Below are 20007 nucleotides of genomic sequence, written 5' to 3' on the forward strand. Positions count from 1 at the left end.
TCATCACCCCACCAGCTCCCCCGATCGTGTAAAGCACCTTTCCAATCATCGTACTCCGATCCTAGCCCACCCCATCAGAGATATTCATTAAGATAACATTCCACATAAATCCGTCTCCACTGAAATGCAATATCCTGTGACATCGACCTGAATGGAAAATCAGAGTCACTGCCAGACTCGCTCTAATAAATCACAATCAAACATCTAATATCATCCCACTTGACCGTGCATGACGGACGGTTATTGATCTGGCTAAAACTCCGTCTAAGACCAGGGCTAGAACCTGCTTCTCGTTCTGCCGTGAATATGTTAATCCTACACACGCGAAGGGAATCGCAAAACGGCCGACGAAGAGAACTTGACTCAAATTTCAAAATCAGCCCTTTTCCCGAAATTCATAGCGGTGACCAGTTTTTAGTACTATTTTCAGATATATTACAAGACATCGGGACGAAATCACAGATGAAGTAAAACTATTTGGTAGTCAGGTAAACAGGTTCCCCACTCCATCCTTTTGACAGAACTTTTATTTCGGACATTGTTAGTTAACAATTTATACCAACATAGAAGAATAATTCAGAATCTTCACACCAAAAACAGGCTATAATGTAGATGAATAAAAGGATTCCCTGAGCAATTGTTCACCCTATTTTTGCCGAATTCTACAATCCATTACCGCTAAGGGAGGCCAAGGGGCTACTAAACCGGGACGGGGGGCGCTACAGGCTTCCTGGCACCTTTGACCCACTACTGAAGTCACGTGGCGTCAGTTATCGGAAAGTGACTATGGTGTCGGTCGAAATTGTGGTGAATCTGAATTATCGTACACGTATATTGTTTAAACCTTTGTTTAGTCATGAGAAGCTCAAATAGGCAAGCAGACCGCTTTTTGTAATCTCCAAGCAGATCTAACGGTTGCAAAGGCCGTATCCAACTGGCAAAACGAGTTTTATTGCAACACGAGTCGCAATAAAATCTCCTTTTGCCAGTTGGATACGGTCTTCGCAACTGTTAGATCTTCTTGGAGATTACGCTTTTGGGGTGAAGGAAGATCTTGACAAAGCTGTCGATGGTTCCTTGATATGTTGTGTTCTGGACAAGCTATGGCCATGATTTTGGGTGGTAGGTAGCTCTTGTTAGGTATATCTTAAGTTAGTTACGTGTATCTATCCTACCTTGGACTGGGCAGCGGGCTCATTGTTGGGGTGCAGGAAGATCTTGACGAAACTGTCGATGGGCCCTTGGTAGTCCTGGATGGCCAGATCCTGTGCCTGTATGACCGTCACCAGGAGCTGCTGGCGGGCGGCGTCGTACTCCAGGGTGAACTCCAGCTGGCCCATGCCTGGGAGCAGCTCGGCCACCAGCGACTCGAACACAGAGCAGTCGGAACTGATCGTCTCTCTAGGATCGTAAAACGTGCAATCTTTAGTGTTTCTATAGAAATAATTCATTAGCATATCTATAAGAATAAAGGCTAATTTAGACAGTGATGGGTTGTGCGTGCGTATTTCGTTCAATCTTTAGTGTATAGAAATAAAAGTATGTAGAATATAAAATATAGATAGAAATTAGAGCTGATTCTGCCAATGATTGGCGTCGTGTGGATTTACAATCCAGAGGCCTTGGGTTCGAATCCCCAAACGTGCCACCGATGTTGTGCCCTCAGGGAAGGCGCTTTCCTCACGGTGGTAGAGGGGTGAGCTCTGCCTTCCAACACTGTTCCCTAGACACAGTGGATAACAATCCACGTCCCCTACGGCCTCAAAAAGGCAATGGGACTATATGTACCTTTACCTTTAAACTTTTTTTCAGCCAAAGTGACCCATATTATATGAAGACATAATTTGAAAAATAGAGAAAATTGAACCTGTTTTAGAGTCAAATATCGAGATAGACAGCCTCCCACTAATTGAACTGTGTGATGAAATTTTAGGTCGTAAAATTCTATCGTCTTCAACAGGCAGTTACACCATTAGACGTAAGGGATGGTTTATATAAAAAGACATTTAGAGTTAATTCCCGCGAATAGTAGAAATTTGGAAAATCTAACCAGTTTTAATATCAAATAAAAAAAATACATATTTTTTCTTTCAATTGCAAAAACTGCAAATTTCAAAAATCACAATCAAATCAAACGAAATGAAATACGCATTCTTTTCAATGTCGATGTACTGAACTTTCTCCCACGCATTGATTAGATTATGTAATGGAATTCAAGGCTGTAAGATCTCGTTTGTCAAACGGTAGTCATTAACGTCATCGAAAAACATGGGGGAAATATTTTTTCCAAATTAAAGAAAATTAATCACAACTTCATCCACAACCAACCATTCTCACTACCAAGATCGAAATTAGATTTAAACAACAACGTCATAACATTCAAAATAATACTGGAAAAAATAAATGAAAGCAACGTTACAAAAACGACACAACATTGTTAACAACTTGATTAGCTGTGACAAATATGTAACTAAATCAAAATAGAATATCATTACATACAAAACAATATTTAAAATGGTAGTAGTTGCATCAGAGGTAACATTAATGTCATCGAAAAACACTTTACCTTAGACGTCCAGTAAATCAACTGCTCCAAAAATACTGATCGCAAAGAAGACAACTGGGAATTTACCAATATCCACAACAGCAGTACAATATGTCCGGCCTTCTTGTGTGTTGACATTTTTGTGACCGTATTCAATATTATCAAAAAATAGAAGCACCTGTCCATATAACACCTGTGGCGCAAAATATTAAAAAGGTTTTAACGAAACAAAAGGCCACGTGGATTGTGGTCTTTAAAGGCTACACTCCTTAACATCTAGCATGCCCTTTTACGGTAATAGATTGGAAACTGGCCGCTTTGAGATCATACCCGAAAATAGGCCATTGCAGAATTTTGTTATTCAGAAGGCTAATACATTGTTATCCATCTAGTATTTGATACGAACTATAGATCACGTTAAATCTGTGAATGGTGAAATAAAGACTTAACTATTGTAATACGGACATTTACTGATCCCTTGACGTGGAATACCAATAAAAATCATTATAGTTTTTCACAGAGGTGATGTATATCGATTATGTAATCAAAGATATTTATGATTTTTCTTGAATACGTATAATGAAGAATTATACTGCTAACGTTATGTTATGCATAGAATTGTTCTTTGAGAAATTCTCAGTCAGTGAAGCAATATGTATACAATCTTTATGTGTGTATGCGATGACTTTTCTAAACGCATGGACAATACAACTTTGTATGCTAACAGTGCTCCGTTCCGACTAGTGCATAGTCGTTAAGGATTTGTGAATTTCGGAAGGCTTGCGCCTGCATACCCGTGAGATTAGCTCTACAGACGCCGTAGACTCGTTATTGTAGCGGAAATGTCACCACGGTGGCCTTTTGGAGCTCTTAACCCCTGTGCGAACGTTTTAACGGCTCACATGGTCCGTTGAGTGTTCAGAGCTTTTAAACGAAAGGGCAGAATACTTTTCAGCATTATGGAGTCAAACGGTAGAGATCTGGCATCGATCTGGTTAAATCTCACGTTTCGGTATTCAATACCAGGGGATGTAGGTACACATAAAACGATACTTCATACTGATATTGCACATCGTTTCCAGCTGTGCAGGAAAATGTAGTAGTAAATAAAATCCATTTTATTTGGACCTCATTTCGTTTATGAGAGACATTCTGGGAAGAGAATGACCCCTTGTTGTTTTGAAACCAAGACAGAATACTGAAAGGCCATAATTATCAATTTTGTACGTTTACCGTAAAAAATTGTCTATGCGGATGGTTAAGATAGCTGACATTGACCTTGTTAAATCTCACGTTTCGGTATTCAATGCCAGGGGATGTAGGCACACATAAAACGATATGTCATACTGCTATTGCACATCGTATCCAGCTGTGCATTCCTTTTATGAGAGGCATTCTGGGAGGAGAATGACCTCTTGTTGTTTCGAAACCAAGACAGAATACTAAAAGGCTATAATTATCAATTTTGTACGTTTACCACAAATGTTTGTCTAACATGTGGATGGTTGAGATATATAATACAACCCCTTTAGAGTTATATAATACAACCCCTTTAGAGTTTAGGGTTAATACAACCCAGTTATAGAACTGATCGAATACAAATATTATAGATACCCCATTTTGCAAAAAGATGACATTTTTAAAAATTGATACATTTGCCAGCTAATATACACTCTTAACAGATAACAGAAAAAAATGTGATCTTCTTTTAAGTTGCAGTTACAACCTGAGGGGACCTGGAAATAACTGTAACTGTGTTTTAATGGAACTACAAACACAGCTCTTGCGCTGTTGTTGCAAAATAAATTCATAGCTGCGTTCAAATGTATGTATGTATGTGGTAAACCCGTTAAGTTGATGAGAAAGATTAGTTTCCATGGTGTTTAGGGTTAGTGCGACAAACCATGTTGTATAAATCTGATATATTTCGTGGCAAATGCTGAATACGAATTCAAAGTTTACAAAGTTTTATGCAATTTCTCTTCAGTAAGCCTCGAGAATAACGTTCCTTATTTGATCTTTATCAGTATCAGGTAAATTGTATTGTGCCTTTGGCATTTGTCTGGCGTCTTCAGGGTTTATGAACACCCATCAGTTATACTACATTCAAATGGGTTTCCCCTTTTACAAAAATGATTTTATCCTGAATGTAAATCATTGTGGTGACTGTAGATATCACTCGTAGTGAATTTAATATTTGTAAATGAGTTAACATTTCTCTACAGACAAGAAGATCTACTGTAAATGCATTTAAGTTCGAGTGGGTTTTATTTTATAAGGACAAATGGAGTGTTTGCGGTGTTTTAAGTTCGCGGCAGTTCTATAGTCACATACTGCTACAGTATTGGACAAAAACGTTCGCATTTTGCCATTTTCAGTATACTATGGATAAGAAAATATTTGATAATTGATACCGAACAGGATTACTTTCCAAGAGGAATGCAAGAGGCCATATACGTTGGAGCACATCAACCATCCCTCAACTGAGACGGGGGCCGACACCGACTGCCGGAAACCTTTGACCTTTTGTTTACGTCACACTTCTGTTCAGGTCACGTGACATATGCTTCAGGTAATTTCAACCTGAGAAAGGCCAGAGGACTGACAAAAAGGTTGTTGGTAAGAACCGTCCTTTGTGAACGGAAATAGCGTTTGTCTGCAACGTTACACAGATGATCTTCTATTCGGCAATACCTTGTAACTTGTGGGTTCCGTCACATCGTCTTGTACCTTTTGATGACCCTGTATGTTTGATATTTTGTGAATGAATAGAAAAAAAAGTACAGTTTGAAGAATCTTCTTCGTAACGTCTTGAATAGCATTCTTGATGGTTTTCCCCTACGATGTTCCAGCTGCTACTGCATACGATTATTATTGACCCAATCGCGATTGATAGAAAGGTCGAGTGTCGACAGTGCGAACAGATTGCCGAGAGTTGGGCCAGGTCGATACCAATGCATGCGCTGGCATCAGCAGAAGCAGAAGGAGGTGTCGCCGGAATGAAGTTTTGTAGGGCCTGCCGAAAATTGCTTCATCAGGTAACGTTGGGCTGCGACAGGAGTTCATTGGTAATAGAATGCCAAGGGTGTGCTTTATTGAGATTGGGTGCGTGGCAACGTCGTCGCACAGAATAATAAAGAACAATGAATAGCGAGTTAAAGGTGTTTCCAATGGCAGAAAAGGGAGACCTTTCTTGATAGGATATTTCGTGTGATTTTGCAGGTAATGTTAAGTCGTGACAAGAGGATAATTGGTCGAGCATGAAAATGGCATGTTGAAAATCATACCACAGTGTAATAGAGATCAATTCTCACACACTATCGCGTCGTTGACAAAAGGTCTCTCAGGCAAAATGCAACGTGGATATAATCTATTCAAAACTTTCATGGCGGGTATACGTCGGCTGTGTGTGTTGCATATTTTGTGTAGGCGTCTAAGTTCTAGGTTACCCTGTCATGCCAGATTAATTGGGCATAAATGCGGGTTTTGCATATTTTGCTGCTTGAGTTAATTTAATCTTATTCTGCTGGTCCCTTATAGCTTAGAGCGTCACTGTACAGCAAGCCATATCTTCCACGTGAGCTCAGTTTACCAGTGTGATAGTCCGCCAACTCTATAGAGACACCTAATACTTTCTTCTCTCTTTAGAAACACATGGAAACATACTGTATACTTTGTCCATTAATATGTTGTATGAAATACAAACAGTGATACTTACATCGAGGCAGATCTTTCAAGCAGTGGGCTCTCTCGGTCTTTGGTTGGGCTCTCTCGTTCCCTAGTGGGGCTCTCTCGTTCCCTGGAGGGGCTGGCTTGCTCACGCTCCTCTCGCTCCAGGACCTCTTCGGGAGCACTTGCGTACCCTTCTCCTACGTCATCATTGTGCGTGCTCTCGTCACCAGGATCTGAGGTGATGTCATCGCCCCTTACCGATTCGTACTCGGTCTGCTCGGTGTCCTGGCGAGGTAGTGTTCCAGCCGGCTGTTCCTCCACAGGTGACTTGAATTCCTCGATGTATGGCTGCACATACTGCACAGTGGCAGGGTCGAGGGGTAGTGCCGAGGCCTCCTGCTTCACCTAATGAGGAAGGTAAATTTTGTACTATGTTTAATTCATTGTTACCATGCATTGTACCGTTAACAATTGTAGTGCAATAAAGTTCTTCTGTACATGAATTGTCGAAAAGAGTTAAGAAAGAAATATGCCATTTGGAAATATGCCAAAACCTACACCCCTTACTCTTTGGCCCAGCCATCTGCCATATAAACCGCATGACCATAGCATGTCCAGAACACGAGATTACAAAACCGGAAGATCCTCTGCAGTACCATAGAAAGCCGCTGGGGGCCCATTATCGAACTTGACCTTCGTTTGTCCAACCCGTTGCACCTACCCAGAATTCATCCACAGCTTCTCAACTTATGCTGTCCACACACACACACACACACACACACACACACACACACACACACACACACACACACACACACACTTACTGTTCTACCTATGTCACATCCACCTGTCTTCTCCAAGATGGCGAGCTGTTGGGTCTTTTGTGCCAAATCAGAATGCGTACGAACGCCGCGAACCACTGACATAATTCAAATTTGTAGTACAATGCCGAAAGGAAGATACTAATATATTGCCTTCGGTTCCTTTCAAATAGAATTTAGATGTCTGCTTCAATACATAACTAGCTCTGTGGCCATGTATAGCTTTCAGATACTTCAACAACAGCAACAACCCTTGTTGATATTTTTCGACTTCAGATGACGATCAAAAGAGCCAATGTCAAAGATGAAACTAAGACAGAGTCATGACTGCAAATAACGTTACGTACTGTAATGTCAGCGAAAATAACGTCTAAAGGGCTGTCCTCATTTCTAAAAATCACAACCATAAAGGCGTTATCGGCAAGTTTCAGGCATCGGTTATATCTTATCCATCAATACTAATTCTACTGCTTTTAAGCTTGGGGCAACCCTTAGGTAACTCAAGTAATCATTCAACTGAACGACTGCCGAGGAAAACATTACATAACCTAAGCAATGAGTCCACAGTGGTAATTGCCTCACCCCAGGGGGAAGTCAGACATTATACATGGTGCACTCACATTTATCTTGAACACATAGCATTCACGCTTCAATTCTTATAGTATGTAATAGGTATGTAGGTTTATACCTATAGCAGAACACATATCATTCACACTTCAAATCTAATAGTTTGTAATACGTATGTCGGGTACCGGTTTATACCCATAGTCGCACACATATGCATAGAATTCACACTTCAATTCTGATACTTTGTAATAAGTGTGTAGGCTGCATACCTATAAGTATTTGCTAACGTTTCCGGGTTTAAAAAATGGGAATAATGATTGTGGAAACTTGTAATATCCGGATAACGCTTAGATAAGTATAGCCTTGATGCGGGAAGATCGTCGTCATTGCAAGAGCAAACACAGCTGTGAACCAAACTCGTACTCTACAACCAAAGACAACATGTTACGTTATTCTAAGACTTGCCAGCCATAGCTAATTCAACTGTGTAGTATTTGATGTACATGTATACTAAAGCTGCGTTTATATTGTTCTGGACTTTGAGGATTCGGTACATTTGAAAATGGGCGTCTTTTATGTTTACACTGAGTCTTTTCATATTCGGAGTAAAAATCAAGACGATATCTATATTTATGCATAACATGGAGCTACTTTCATTACACGATCTACAAAATGTAACTAATGACATTTCCACGGGTCTTAGCCGCATTTTACGTGTAGATATCGTTTTGATTTGTTTCTTCTTCGGTAAGAAATCCATTAAGACCATGAAATAGGTTTTAGTTTCCCGTTACGTATAGATATTGTCGTTATCTCCACGTAACATGACGCTAAAACCAGTAGTAAGTGTCACAAGTTACATTGCGTAGATCGTGCAAGGAAAGAAACTTAAAATCGATTGTACGTTTTTGGAGGGTCACTGCTCACTTTAGAATATGAATCTGAACAGGTTTTAGTGTCACGTAACGTTTTGCCGTTATCTATACGTAACATGACTCTAAAACCGTAGAAGTGTCACAAATCACATTTTGTAGATTGTGTAAGGAATTCGAAAGGAGCTGAACATCGATTGTACGTTTTCACAGGGCCAATGCTTACTTAGAATATGAATCTGAACAGGTTTTAGTTTCACGTTACGTTTTATCCTTATCTCCACGTAACATGACGCTAAAACCGTAGAAGTGTCACAAATTACATTGCGTAGATCGTGCAAGGAAAGAATCTGAAAATCGATTGTACGTTTTCAGAGGGTCAATGCTTACTTAGGATCTGCTCACCCCACAGATGAAGAATTGATCCGTTTTAACGAGTGCAATCCCCGGGCGAGGTTTGAATGAACAGTGTAATTTAACGGCATTGGAAGAGGAAGAAAAACCGGTCTATAAAGTGGTCCGGACACAGCTGGTGTCCTACACCCTTGGGGCAGGTCTGACATTGACTCAAGGTCAAATGAATAAGATGGAGTCGTTCATTTTTGTCAGAACCCACGGTGAATGAAGGCTTCAATAAGCGAAATACGTGAGGAGAAACCATCCAAGGGAGGACTTTATATAAAGAAATGTTAAGATATATTAAAGAGGTTAAACAATGGAAGTTTTCATAAGTTAGGTTTGTTGTCGCACGTATTTGGCAGTGTTTGTACAAAGTGTTTACAACGTCATTGAGAAATCTGTTTTGAACTACATGTACATGGAATCATTTGCTCTAATTGTCTAGACGAAGATTACTCGTCATATGCAATCATAGTATGTATTCACACCATATCACACCCACGATATCAAATTTAATATTTTTTCACAGAAAGAATGGGCGCAAATTTCTGAATATTCCAGCGGTGTAAAATCTCACGCTCGGACGGTTTATCATTGTGGGTGATCTTTAAAGCATTCGCGGTTGACCTATTTGAAAGAGGCCCCTTGGCTAAGCAGATTTCGTATCTTTTGTACTGAAAGAGGGTTATGGCTTTATCCGATTACGTTCGTGCAAGCTGCGTGTTGAAAACAATGCAGGTTTTTGTGTTGAATAAGGCAAAACGCGTTGTAACGGACTATCGTGTATCCCAATGATAAATACTTGAAAGATAAGCGTTCATACATGAAAGAGACGCCAGCTGGCCGTGACAGAAGAAGGCTTTATAACAATTAATGTTCGCTCAGGGAACCGCGGACTATCTGATCGATTCAGTTACAGGATGTTTTCGCATCGATTGGCGCCGTTTCTGTGAAAACAGCGGAATCGTACGATTTGCTGTGGCGAATCGGGCTGAAAAATCGGGATGTTTTTTCGAAGACTATCAAAACAAATCCGGGAGCACCATTACACAAAGCTTAAAGCTTCTGTATATAATCAGATTTTGTCCAAAAACTAATTCCGAAGAAAATATCGAAGTCTTTAGATGCCCCAGTTAGATACATGTAAGGAGATTTCGTTGTAGCCGAGGCGGTTTTGGAAGATACGTGGATATAAGGAGTTATAAAACACAAAATATACTAACACTATGGTGCTGGTCAGTTTTATACCAAAAATTGTGTAGTCATACCTTGAAAGATACGAAATCCCACTCATATCTTGCAATGCTTCGGACGCGGTTATTTAGAACTCAGTAGAAATGCCACTCGTCAATTCATCATGCATGGCTCCAACACAATGCCTGTCATATTGTTGCCACAACACCATATCCTTCATGTCCCTTTTGGGACCAGAAAATTGCATGTGTCGCCGTGCCCTTAAGAAATATAATAATGTAGTCGGAGGTACACCAAGGGCCTACTATTCCACAAGTACACTGGGCATTAATTGAATGTGTTTAAATCTATCGCAAAGGTTACTTTCTCTACTACAATGCTGTAAAAAAGGGATAGCTAATTTGAATCCTAACGTTAAGAACGTAACATATATTGAACCACACGTACCTGAACATTGGGGACGTTCACGATGGAACGTGTGTTTCCGTTACCTGGCTTCGGGAATGGGGCACGCTAGATGGGAACACAGGGGCTTGTTCAAATCAATCGGTCGTTTCTGGGTCTTAAACCGGAAACGCGGAAATCCGGATTGGACTATGAATAGAGAACCATTGGAGACAATAGCATTGATGTACATCCGTGAACGGTAAATCCGGAAATGGGACAATGTAAACCACTATAGCTATGATAAATGTAGCTTGTTAGGGCCAGGCCTGCTGAGATCAATTCTTCGGACAGTACTATAGTGACTGTTTTTTTAAAAATAAAGATAGAAAAGCCTATCTAGCTATGATAAAGGTAGTGAATAAACACAGAAAATTCCATTTAGCTATAATGATATATAGAGCTAGTTGGGGACAGTTGCTAGCTCTAAATAAAGATAGAAATACCTCTCTCGTGGTTGCAAGCACGTCACATGAGATGTCAAGTTTTTGTATGTTCTTTCTAAACTTTGGCAATCGATTTTGGAGATAGAATGGTAATTTTTGGCAACAAAATCTATAATTTGCTTCTTGTGACACGTGTATCTGAATACATGTAGTAGTTCCCAAGAGCTAAAAAAAATCGATGTCATTTTAAAGCATAACGCTTCACCAAGGTAACTGCATATGTTTTATGACCCGCTAAATTGTTGTGACAAGAAAATGATTCACTAATAATGAGGGATTAATTTGTTCTGTACATATTTCATGACTGCTTCAATTTTGACTCAAAAGTGAAACTTTTAAAAATACATCGTGAAAAGAAAGACGTTTTAGAAATGTCAGAAACAGAGGGAAATCTTGGTAGGGGTGTTGTGGAATAAGGTATTTCATGATCACGAGCCCAAATACGCATGCGCAGCGACATGTATTGTGGGTAATTGTGGGTAATATGTCAAAGGTGAAGGCCCCTAAAACATAAACAAAATACGTCTGGACATTGTTATGCAAATCGTGACAATTGTCGAAACGAGAACTGTTTACTAAAAAGTCAAGGGACTTTACCTTTCACCTTGCGCATGCGTACCTGGAATCGTGAACGACAATACTAAAGTGTTGACAAACAAATCATAGAGGCGAACCTCCGAAATTTGTCACCCCTTGAGAATATTTGGACTGGCCCCAGCTCCGCTCTCTCTACTTTTTGACAGTTGTTCTGATTAGGTCCTCTTCACTTGAATGACAATAGATAAGTATTTCCCATGCATGTTGAACACCCTTCAATCGGCGTTGATCCGCGACATTCGTTTGCTATTCGCCAATATGTCAAAAGACAAATGTCCTTCGTGGTGAGTGGCGAGACCTTGAGGCAATGTATTCATCTCTATTCCTCACAGATCCTTTGAGATACCGCCGTAATCAGGTTTGGCCTTGGAAAAGCAATGTTGTGTTTCTGATTACGCAAATCCAGATACAAAAGCAGGAAGTTCTACTGCAGTAAAAAGGTCACAAACGGGGGGGGGTCAACATTGACCTCTTCTCAACACCTATTCACACACCAAATATCATCAAAATCCATGCATGTTCTTAAGTAATGCAAGCCAAAAATTTTCGGAAACAAAAACAGACAGACACACAGACACACCAAAACCAATACATTTAAATAAAATTAGGGTCGGTAGGTAGGGATTCTCGTTGTCTCCTATTTTTTAGAAATAGATTTCGGCCGAAGAGATTAAACAAATACTGTTTGACAAGCATGTAAAACTAAATTACATTAGAATACTGGTACTTTCAATGTCACATTTAGCCATATAGATACACATTGTACATGCAAGATTTTTCATAGCAACAGAAATGAGGAAAGCGTAGGGAATGTCCGACTCGGAAAAAAACTACAACATATAGCTCACTCAGATCGATAGAAAATGTAAAGTCCCTTGCCAGCTCTGGACCAAAATAAAAAGGCTGGGGTTGGCAGGTTTGTGATAGGACCGGTCGAGCAACCAGAAACACAACATTTATTTCCTAGGCTTCAGTGACTGTCGGGGAACAGCGTTCATTTCAAGGGGGAATACCTTCCCCCGGGGCCTCTTCACGGACAATCAATATATAGGGAAAAGAAATAAAGCAGCTTGTCGAAAGTTGGCGTGGAGGGATCATTTTTCTACCAAAATTATATATTTCCGTACGGCTACAACGTAAATAATGTCAGATTGTATTGATTTCTTCTCCTTCTGTTGCAGCATTTGGGGGTAAGAATTGGAAATCTAAGTCGCAACAGCAATTGTCGAAAATGAATGACGTCTCGACAGATTTAGACTTAGTCTCGCGTGACTTTATGACAAACTTAGTCTCGCGTGACTTCATGACCTCACGTTCATCTCGCGTGACTTCATGACCTGCTGCTCTTGCCGCCAGGATGGCGCCCCTTGAAAGCTTTACGGCTTATCTGGACCTAAAAATTTCCTAACAGCAACATACGCTTGATCCGTCCGTGATTTTATAAATTCAAGGATTGGCAAAGACTTACCTCTTGTTGTCAAAGTTTTTACTGTTGAATTACATTATGAAATCTTATATCATACAGCGTGTGAAACGTACGTCCTTTATATCTTCATATAACACTTCACAAGGCACATGTTCTGGACGGAATTTAAAAAAAGGGCTACCGTATCGAATTTATGTTCAGATGCAAATGTTGTATATAACGTTATAATGTTATGCTTTTATATAACACTTATTACAAAAAAGGACTACGGTATCGAATTTGTTTCCATACAGATGTTATATAGAAGAGGAATCGTGATGAGTCTAATCCTGTCTGACATTTTCAGACCGCTGAGTGGCCTCCTCAGCGCTTGTCTCATTAATAATGGAGGCCTGTATGCCACATGAATAGAGAGTTGGGCCGAATCAGTACAATAACAGTCACCAGGGTCTTGACTATTCCTCGACAAAGACTGGAGCTGATCATTCGAAAATTTGGGTAAGTCCAATTTTGTGCAGGAATTGTGCAGTCACCAGAGTATGTACGTTGTGATTTTCAAAGGAAAATGTTGCTTAACTGTGTACTATCCCTTCCATCAGCAATTATAAATGATAATTTATATCATGCAATAATATAATCCATAGGATATGGAGACGGGCAACCTGAAAATAATTAGACTTTTCTCCAAATTAAAGGATGATGATATTTCATCGAAGAGAATAGTGTTTTTCTACTCGGGTATGATGTTAATATTCATTCATATCATCAGTTGTTTTCATATTTGATAAAAATAATTTTATCACATTTCGTATCGGCTTATGTTTTAACCAAAGATTAAACGTAATAGCCTATATCGAAATGCTTTCTATATGAGAGGGTCACATAAATAGATTGGGGGTCAGCATCCGTGATTATGATAGATGAGGCCAAGTCCCACAGATAGTTCGTTGAGTACATACAGACTAGTCTTTACCAGACTAACCGCGTCGGCTATAAGGGGAACATTTGCCGGGGGACTTTGACCATGGAGGGTTTCATTCGCAGGCTAGGGTTGCATATTTGACCCTCTCTCCGTAGCCGACTCCCTTCATACAATTGACTCTATTTGGCCGATTTCTACTATTTTCCCAGGGACCCGCGGAGGCTGGTAGAGCCTACATACAAACGGGGTTCGTGACCAACCAGGGCAGCTTGTGCTTTGGACATTAGCGAGGTCGTCGGCCGTGCAAACCTGTAATTTCGTTTACGACCAATATAAGGGAACTCGTCGGATGGAAGACTCAAATGAAAGTAGCCTTTAATGCTACGGCCGCCTTCCTTTAGAGCTTATTGGCCCATAAATGTCGATGGCTTTTAAAACAATTAGAGGCTGTACGTCGAATGGCCGAGTATCTTAGCGGATACTTGACATTCATGGCTAGACGTTGTGCCATTGGGAAATACACTTTAAACGACTTTCCTCACTCCACCCAGGTGTGAAAAGGGATACCTGAGTTTTGCACGCTAGAGGGGTAAAATGCGGTGGAAGGCGAGGGACGGGCTCCGCTTGCAAATTTGTGCCCTAGACACAGTTGGTCCGGATAACATCCCGCCACCAATACGGCCCCAAAAAGGTTATGGGAGTAGCTTTACCTTTTGTAATGTCAATAAAGCCTAAACTGATGCGAGCATGCGAAAAAAAAGTTTGGCAAAAAAAGTTACGCATTCTATGTGGTCAGGAAGGTTGAACAAATGACTAGCACACAGAGTATAGCATAAGGAATGATAGATTCTTCATTTCTATTTCTTCACATTTTCGTCTTTGATGTTGGAATTGAATTTGGCATTCTTCGACATAAGTATCGTTTTTCAATATTTCTTTTGCAATTTACGGCATGTATTTTATCAGTTTGCCGGTGCTTTGTATGATTTACAGTGTAATCGAAAACATTTATTTTGGAAAAAAATTGATGCGCGCGTGGATGTCATCCATATAATCAAATCAACATGGCCTTGTTTGTGAAATATAAGTGGTTGCTTCGATCCAAAGAATAAGCTTTGTATTGTCACGTATGGCAAACGACAACTCGAAACATTAATGAATCGGCAAATTGTTTTGAAAGAAAGAGCCAATGAGAATAATTGACAATGTGCCAAACAGACACTGTGCATTAAAGCATGCAGTCCCACAAGGGCAATAAGAATCACAGTGGGGGGTTGTAGATGGTAGATTCAAATCGAAGAGTACAAGTGGGTTCAGAACCCCACATCCGGTACATTTTTCAATCGGTTAAACGTGATTTATCTTAAAAGGGGGCAGAGTAAAAGGTCTCTTTAATGTGTCACCTAGGAGAGAGAGACAGACACGTACACCAAGGGTTTGTGACATCCTTAACCTTGGTACACAGCTGGAGCCGAACATAGAGAAGAGAAGGGGTTACCCGGTATGCTTTGCTGGATACTAGTGAGCCTTGGCGACGCTGCATTGCACAAGATTAAAGAAATGTGCCATACTTTCTCCCCAGTTTAAAGTCGGCCGATTTACCGACCTTTTTCTGGCTGGATAAGGGCACTGTGTATAGACGAGTGGCGGGGGGGGGGGGGGACTTAAGTGACTACTAAAAAAAATGTACTTTGGAATCTGTACGTTTCGTTTTAGCAACGTTCTTAAAGTTACGGTTAAGATATTAATTGACGTTGATTTTTTTATGTATTATTACAATGTGTGCAATCTGAAGATCTCCAAAGATGTCTCCTGCGCTAAAATATACCAGCGACCTCTTTCGACGAGTAAGTGAGACGCACGTATACAGATCTAGCAGCGCAGACAGACAGACAGACAGCACACACACACATACACACGCACACACACACGCACGCACACAGATGAACACAGATTACAGCACATTACAGATTCGTGTTTTCAAGAACGCACCAAAACCTGCTCAGGCTCCTCCTCGCGCATGCGCTGTCCGGGAGTGACTACATCCGGGGGCTCTGTGGCCTCGCTGCAGGCGTCTTCATCCGGGGACTGCATGTAGGTCCGGAACAGGAACAGGAACAGCGTCAGCGCCAGGACACATATCCCAGCAGCCACCACGATCACCTCCCATCCCGGCACCGCCACTGGGGGAGAGAAAAATAATCAATTAGTTTTGAAACTGAATCATCTGGTGACTGTCGTGTCGATGGAAGTTAGACAGGTTATACAATACGAAAGATGACAGCAACTGGATAGATTTGTTCCAGGCAGCATCCGTTACCTTTCGTCAGTGGCTAGAAGAGATTTCTGGTTCACCAGGTTTTAAGCAAAATCTGTGAATTGATATGTAAACAAATTGAAGACAAATTTTAGATAGTCCAATAGGAAAAAGATAAAGACAAAGTTGATTCCAGTGAGTCAGTTAGCTCTAGTGAATGTTGTATTTGGCTGTAATATATAAAGTATATAGTATAAAAGTGAAACTATCTACTTGAAATTCAACTTTCTACTTAAATTTGGATATCAACGTCTTAACAAATCTCATAATCATACGATCATATAGAGTTATCCCTGAAGAATTCGAATTCACCTGGAGAAAGGGAACGTGAGAAAAACTATATTATTAATCTCTTGTAAAGACTTTTCAGTGATCTGCAGAGGATTTTGCCCAGTTTTATGACAATTTCTAGTATATTTCTTGTATGGCAGTCATGGTGTCATGGTAGTGATGTTATCTTTCCTCTTCGCTACCCATAGAGCCCCACGTCTCCCAGCATGCAATGGGATCCTTGACAATGAAAATTGCTAGCCGTCAGTGAAGCGGTGTCCGAAAATATTTGGTATCTAAAGGAAGCTGCACGGCAACGATCACACAGCTCCATCTGGCGATGCACAAAGAACTGCAGATCTCCAGATTTCAAAGCAACCATCCTTGATGCTCTATTGGAAAATCATTTTGGTGCAGACCTCCATAATTTGCGCGGACGGCGGCAGGTGTAATAGGATCTATCACACCGCTGTTCAGGTCAGACGGCGCGTGAAGCGACAGGATCGATGGCAACAATTCGTTTGGTGAAAATGTCAATCAATCAAATAGGCGGCTACTCAAACTGCCATGAGATCGGCATCGACGCCAATTTTGACATAGAAGAGGCGTCATCTACAAATCTTTAATGCTTGTTTTTAGATACCGCCTCGCCATATTAGATTGAAAGTAGAGCATGGAAAATACAGATGGAGGATTATGCAGTTCATGGACTTGTCGGCTGTGGCGCTTCAGTAGCCTTTCCCACGACATGTTGTGTAAGGAAGATGGTCGTTAACATCGAATATAAAAATAATGTAGCAAACCATTAAGAACATATACTGCTGGTCCAATGATGGAAATTAGTATTGACAAGTTATGACAATTCATGGATTTGTGGCATTAGATATAATTTATCGTATCATATATAGAGCCTCGAAGAACACATCATAGTTTGCTCCAGTGAAATTCTAAAGATACGAAGACCTCTTACCCACAGACTCACAGTAACAAAAGAACACTGAAGTGGAACTGGCCAAAGCTATCATGCAAGGAACCGTCCAAGGAGGAAGAAAGAAGCATAGGCAACGGAAAAGATGGGAGGATAATATCGGAGAATGGACAGGCATGTCATGTGAAATATTAGGAGGAACAGAAAACCGAGAACTGATTGCCAGATCTTCTGTTGTGTCCCAACCGTCAAATAGTTAGACTTGGGGATAGATGAGATGAGAGAGATTTCTGAAGACACTGTCATCATTTACAAATTTGCCAGTGCGCATTGCTTTTAACATCATTAACCCTGATGAATACAACTTGATGAATCCTCCTATCAGTAACGTTCGATGAAATATCACACACGTCAGCTGCTGACATCACACATTAGGCACCTTGGCACTAGACATAACATTGGTAATCTTCTAAGCCAATCAAGTTAGCATCGAGTTTGAAATTAACGGAAGAAAAGAATAAAGTACGAATGGAAGAAAGCCATTACGTACGAATACGCAGGTCCAATAATGAAATTTAGTTCTTGAACCTTGATAACTAAATCATGGATTTATGAAATCAGCTGTAGTTTATCATATCATTTCAAAGTGCCTCAAAAATACACCATCGTTTGCTTCTGTGCGACTCCTGCCGCACAATTTTGAAGAATCTTCATCATTTACAAATAATGCGCATTGTCTGTAACATCATTAACCCTGATGAACACAACTTGACGACCCCCCTTATTAGTAACGTTCGGTGAAATATTACACTTATCAGCTGCTGACAGCACACATTTGGCACTTTGGCACTAGACATGACATTGGTAATCGCCTAGATAAAAGAGAAGCCAATTCTTCACTATTGGTCTCTTCGCAACGTTGAAAAGGTCAACATTCATCACTGCCATTATTCCATTAGAAGTATGAGGCTGTCTCTTTCATCTAGCTTGACTCATATTTCACCGATAATCAGTCCGAAAGCTTAAAGAGTTACCAAATGGTTTAACAATTGCCTTCTATTGATCAAGTAGACCAAAGCATCCTTATCTGACATTGCTTGTTCGGTTGTTAACCGCACAGCACGAAAAGAAAATATATAAGACAGAGAAACATTTTGCTGGACTTAAAGATTCCGTAAAGACGGCTGAAAGACCGGTCGGTTCGGTAAATTACTTTTGTTCCTTTTGGCATAAATGGCAGCAACTTATCGTTTTGTCTGGTAATTTGTAGGAATACGGAGAGGGCTTACTAGCTTTTCGTCTAATCGATAATGTACTTATTCTAGAAGTTCATCATGTAACCTCTTCGGGTTGAAGATGTGCTCCAGACAGCCTCTTCAACCCGATGTGCATTCAACCTAAACACCTTGGCGCCGTTCCTGGCATTTCCGTGCCATGAGAGACTAAGCTGCAGAGGAACAACTAGAGTTTCAATGAATGAATGCGTTCATTACCGAGAAAATAATTGGATAGCTTCTGCTCAGATCCGACGCCGTTTTGTCTTCTTTCAAGACATCTTCGAGCTGATTACACTTAAGGGTAGCGCTGCGAGAGACAAAAGCTGCCTCTTCAGTCTTTGTGAAGGTTCGGTGCTGCATCATACATTGATTGTCAGAGGTGAAGAGGACTACAGTGCGTGGGTGGGTGGGTGTGATGTAAAGAGGTTTTCCTCGTCACATTTTAAGATCACACGAAACATTCCAGCAACAATAACAAGCTAGAAATGTGCGCAATAACCATTAGGTGGAGACATTCCTTGGTTTTCTTCAAATACAGATAATGATACCAAAATTGTGTGTCATTTCAGGAGACTTCCTCTACGGAGAACTGATGTCAGTGAAAAGAAACGTCCAAAGACGTCTTCAAGAGGGACTTGAAGGCACTTGATATTGACACAGAGCACTGGGAGGACCTTGCCAATGGCAGCGCAGAATGAAAGCAGATCCAGAGAGATGAACTTTGCAACAGACCTGGTTATCTTGCAGATGTGGCAGAGACTGTCATTCCCATTTAGAACTTTTAAGCAAGAGCCGAAGCGAAGCTGTAGGGTTGATGCTAATTAGGATTTTACCATGGTCAATATTGACCAAAGGATGCCATTTATATTTATATTTAAGAATTAATCTTTCACACAGCCACTAGGAACCAGGTGCTGACGCCAAATGATATCAAATATGATTTAGCTTGTATTGTGGTAAAAGGTTTATGGCGAGTTCCTATATCATTGTGCCCGATAAAAAGTAGCTTAGCAACAGCAGTAAACGAACATTTATCTCAGGTACAATATGTTCTTTTCCAACTTTCTTTTTATTGGTTTCCCAAAAATATTCTACAAAAAGAAAAGCATGGTACACATACAAAACAGGTAGCACAAATGTGGTGTAAAAAGATAAAATCAGGAAACAATGGCTTATGATCACGAAAGATAAAAAGAACCCCTATCAATTTAGATAAATAAAATAAAATACCAGAACTAAGTCGAAAAGACAACATGTAAGTTACCCCACTTCCTAATACGACTCTGGGTCTTTATCACGTCTTTTTGCAA

The 20007-nt window shown here is 40.4% G+C and overlaps 1 protein-coding gene across 1 annotated transcript in view; it reads right to left on the minus strand.

The window, feature by feature from the left end:
- The window catches only part of LOC136421762 (synaptotagmin-12-like), a 78570-nt gene that overhangs the window by 23946 nt on the left and 34617 nt on the right, over positions 1 to 20007 (minus strand). Inside the window, exons 3-5 of the mRNA XM_066409278.1 lie at positions 15898 to 16088; positions 6264 to 6622; positions 1176 to 1401 (exon numbers count right to left, since the gene is read on the minus strand). Of these exons, the coding sequence (XP_066265375.1) occupies positions 1176 to 1401; positions 6264 to 6622; positions 15898 to 16088 (776 nt within the window). The remainder of the gene's footprint in view (positions 1 to 1175; positions 1402 to 6263; positions 6623 to 15897; positions 16089 to 20007) is intronic.

The sequence above is a fragment of the Branchiostoma lanceolatum genome, chromosome 16, assembly GCF_035083965.1.
Source record: "Branchiostoma lanceolatum isolate klBraLanc5 chromosome 16, klBraLanc5.hap2, whole genome shotgun sequence".
Taxonomy (NCBI): Eukaryota; Metazoa; Chordata; class Leptocardii; order Amphioxiformes; family Branchiostomatidae; genus Branchiostoma; species Branchiostoma lanceolatum.